This window comes from Hyalella azteca, unplaced genomic scaffold, assembly GCF_000764305.2.
Source record: "Hyalella azteca isolate HAZT.00-mixed unplaced genomic scaffold, Hazt_2.0.2 contig8508, whole genome shotgun sequence".
Lineage (NCBI taxonomy): Eukaryota > Metazoa > Arthropoda > Malacostraca > Amphipoda > Hyalellidae > Hyalella > Hyalella azteca.
Window position 1 is genome coordinate 1 of NW_025938599.1, and position 3222 is coordinate 3222.

The 3222-nt window shown below is 34.2% G+C and overlaps 1 protein-coding gene across 1 annotated transcript in view; it reads right to left on the reverse strand.

The window, feature by feature from the left end:
• Positions 1-564: 564 nt before the first annotated feature.
• Positions 565-3222, reverse strand: part of LOC108667371 — a gene marked incomplete in the record, with an annotated part of 9723 nt that continues 7065 nt past the window's right edge. The window contains 1 exon segment of the mRNA XM_018154390.2: positions 565-2274. Coding sequence (XP_018009879.1) covers positions 2170-2274 — 105 coding nt within the window.

Sequence of the window (3222 nt, forward strand, 5' to 3'; positions counted from 1 at the left end):
CTGAGATATTCATATTACTGGGGAAAATATGTATCAACTAAAATCTATCAATAGCCGCAAATTATTTAATTGCATTATTGTAATCTCTGAATTTGTTGTCGGGACTTGGAGTGGAATGAGTTTCGGATGCAAAATTAATAATCATTTTAGTGAAGTTATTGTCGGGACCTGGAGCCGGTTGAGTGTCTTATATTAAATTAATAATAATTAAATAAATTATTGTAAGGACCTGGAGCCGGTTGAGTGTCGGTTGTAAAATCAATAATAATAATTAAATCATAGTAAGGACCTGTACCAGGCTGAGCGTCTTATAATAAATTAATAATAATGATTAAATAATTGTAAGGACCTGAAACCGGTTGTGTGTCAGTTGTCAAATTAATAATAATTAAATTATCGTCAGGACCTGGAGCCGGTTGTGTGTCAGTTGTCAAATTAATAATAAATAAATTATTTTAAGGACCTGGAGCTGGTTGAGTGTCTTACATTAATATTAATAATAATTAAATTATCGTCAGGACCTGGAGCCGGTTGGGGGCGAGAGGAGCAGGCAGGAAGCAATGCAGAACCTGAGTAAAGTTCGTCGCAAAAACACCAAGAGTAGTGAAAATATTCGCAGCTTTTAACAGGAATTTCTTGCAATTAATTTCAACTTATTTCAGCTGCTATAATACGCGATGGTAATTCTAAATTCAGCACAAGTAATAAATTAACTGAAATGTACCATATTGACCTAAATGTACTGTGAGCAGAAACTCCGTGTAACTTACTTGTATTTACCATAACAAATCGTCACAGCAATACCAAATTTAACAAAATAATGTTTTCACCAGCGTAGATGTATAAGATCTAGACTTTACGGTTCTTAGAAAGTTTACAAAAATGCATTCCAGTACAATAAATTTTAAGAGCACGATAATGGCATTGAAGACAGTTAGCTGAAATTAAAATACTCATATTGGAAAACGGAAATACTCATAATTTTCCACTCAATTTTCCTAGTACTTACTCATAGGAAATACTCGTGTAGGAAATTGCCTAGAGCACATTAGCCTTTTCAATCAGGAACTCTTTGATCTACTCACGCCTCGGCAAATTTTTTCACCATACAAAAATCTGCTAGAAGTGAGCCGCGTTTAAATGAAAAGTAACCATCACCGTTGCTGAAAGCTCAAAGGCAAGTAGGTTAATCATTTGTCCACGAGAATGAGGCTACAAGCGAGTATCTCAAAACTAGAAAACAGACATCGAAGTTTTTAAATTGAGTAAACTTTTAATTAGGAAAAAAATTGCTAGAAGTATCACAGGTTCTGCCTTATAAGGGTTTACGTCAGCTTAAACGTTATAACAACTCGATTTACGCTAATCAAATCGAACCAAAATTAATTGCAAATAATAGTCCAAAAAAGAGAGTTATGTAAAATAATATTATGGGCAAAAACTATTTTCTATAGTGAGGTAAAATTTAATTGGGAAACGTCTATAAATTAACTCATTATCGAAACGATATTTTCACGATTTTTACAGTAAATGAATCAACAATCGAATGCAATTTCAAGAGAGCCAGCTTTTTAATACTTTTTTATAACCGGCCGGTTGACAAAAAGCACAACTTGTTTGTTAAAAAGTAAACATGAAGAACAATTAAGGCAGAATATTGCTCGGAAAGCTAAATTACCCCTGGAATTTTCCATGATAACAAGCGAAAAAAATATAACAATCAGAGCTTACATAAATTTTCAGCGGTTAACACAAGAAGAAATTGTTAATGAAATTCTGTTTTAATGCATATTCATTGAGACATATCGTTAATAAAACAGAACAAACATATGCTTATCATAAAAATGACTATTATGCACTTTATACAGCTCATAAAATGTGGGTGACAGACCGCAGGCCATTACCCAACACGACTCTTGTATCATATAATGCAATGCTGGCTGCATGAATCTATAAAACCGGGACTAAGACTCGGGCCAAACGAATATATTTTTGTCAAGAGACATTCTTAGTGCCTTGGCATGACTTTAAGTCCGTCTATAAGGCGTTGCCAGGCATGACTTGGCTCCTCTATAAGGCGTTGCCAGGCATGACTTGGCTCCTCTATAAGGCGTTGCCAGGCATGACTTGGCTCCTCTATAAGGCGTTGCCAGGCATGACTTGGCTCCTCTATAAGGCGTTGCCAGGCATGACTTGGTTTCTGATGTTGTAGAGAGGATGGGGAGGCGGCAGGTTGGAGACCTGGTAGAGGACGTTCTGTTCGTGTTGTTGTACCTGCGAATTTAAAACAAATAAATAAATACTTTTAATTACTATTGGCATCGATATGTTTATTATAATTGCATTCAATATTATAATGAAATAGTCGTCTTTTTTAATGACTTAATTAGCATTGCCCTATATCGAAATGACCAGCCACATGGATGAGGTTTTGTAATTCATTGTGCATCATTCCGACGATCTAAGCATCGGAATGGTGAACATATCAGTTGATGAATGTGGATTTTTATTCATTTTTTTATATAAACTCAGTCATTCAAATAATGCTGATTATGCTTCTTGGAATTTATAACGACTGCTGTTTGTAAAATATTGTACCCTCCCATATATTCTTTATCAATTAAAACGTCAATGATCAAATTTAGATTAATACGAATATAATGGATAATATATTGTCAATGGCTACATCCTTTTGAAGAAGATATTTAAATGGAGACAATTTTTATCAGAAATTTCTTCTATAATAATCTAAACGGCAATAATTATTTACTTGATGGCGGAGTTAAAGAAATAGTTTCTTGAGGCATAAAATGTCTGTCTAGGACGTGCATTCCTCCTCTAACTGAGATATTCATATTACTGGGGAAAATATGTATCAACAAAAATATATCAATAGCCGCAAATTATTTAATTGTTTTATTGTAATCTCTGAAGTTGTTGTCGGGACCTGGAGCCGGTTGACTGTCTTATGACAAATTAATTATTAAATTATTGTAAGGACCTGTAGCCGGCTGAGTGTCTTATATTAAATTATTTATTGTAAGGACCTGTAGCCGGCTGAGTGTCTAATAATATTTAAATTATTGTGAGGACCTGTAGCCGGCTGAGTGTCTAATAATAATTAAATTATTGTGAGGACCAGTAGCCGGCTGAGTGTCTAATAATAATTAAATTATTGTGAGGACCTGTAGCCGGCTGAGTGTCTAATAATAATTAAATTAT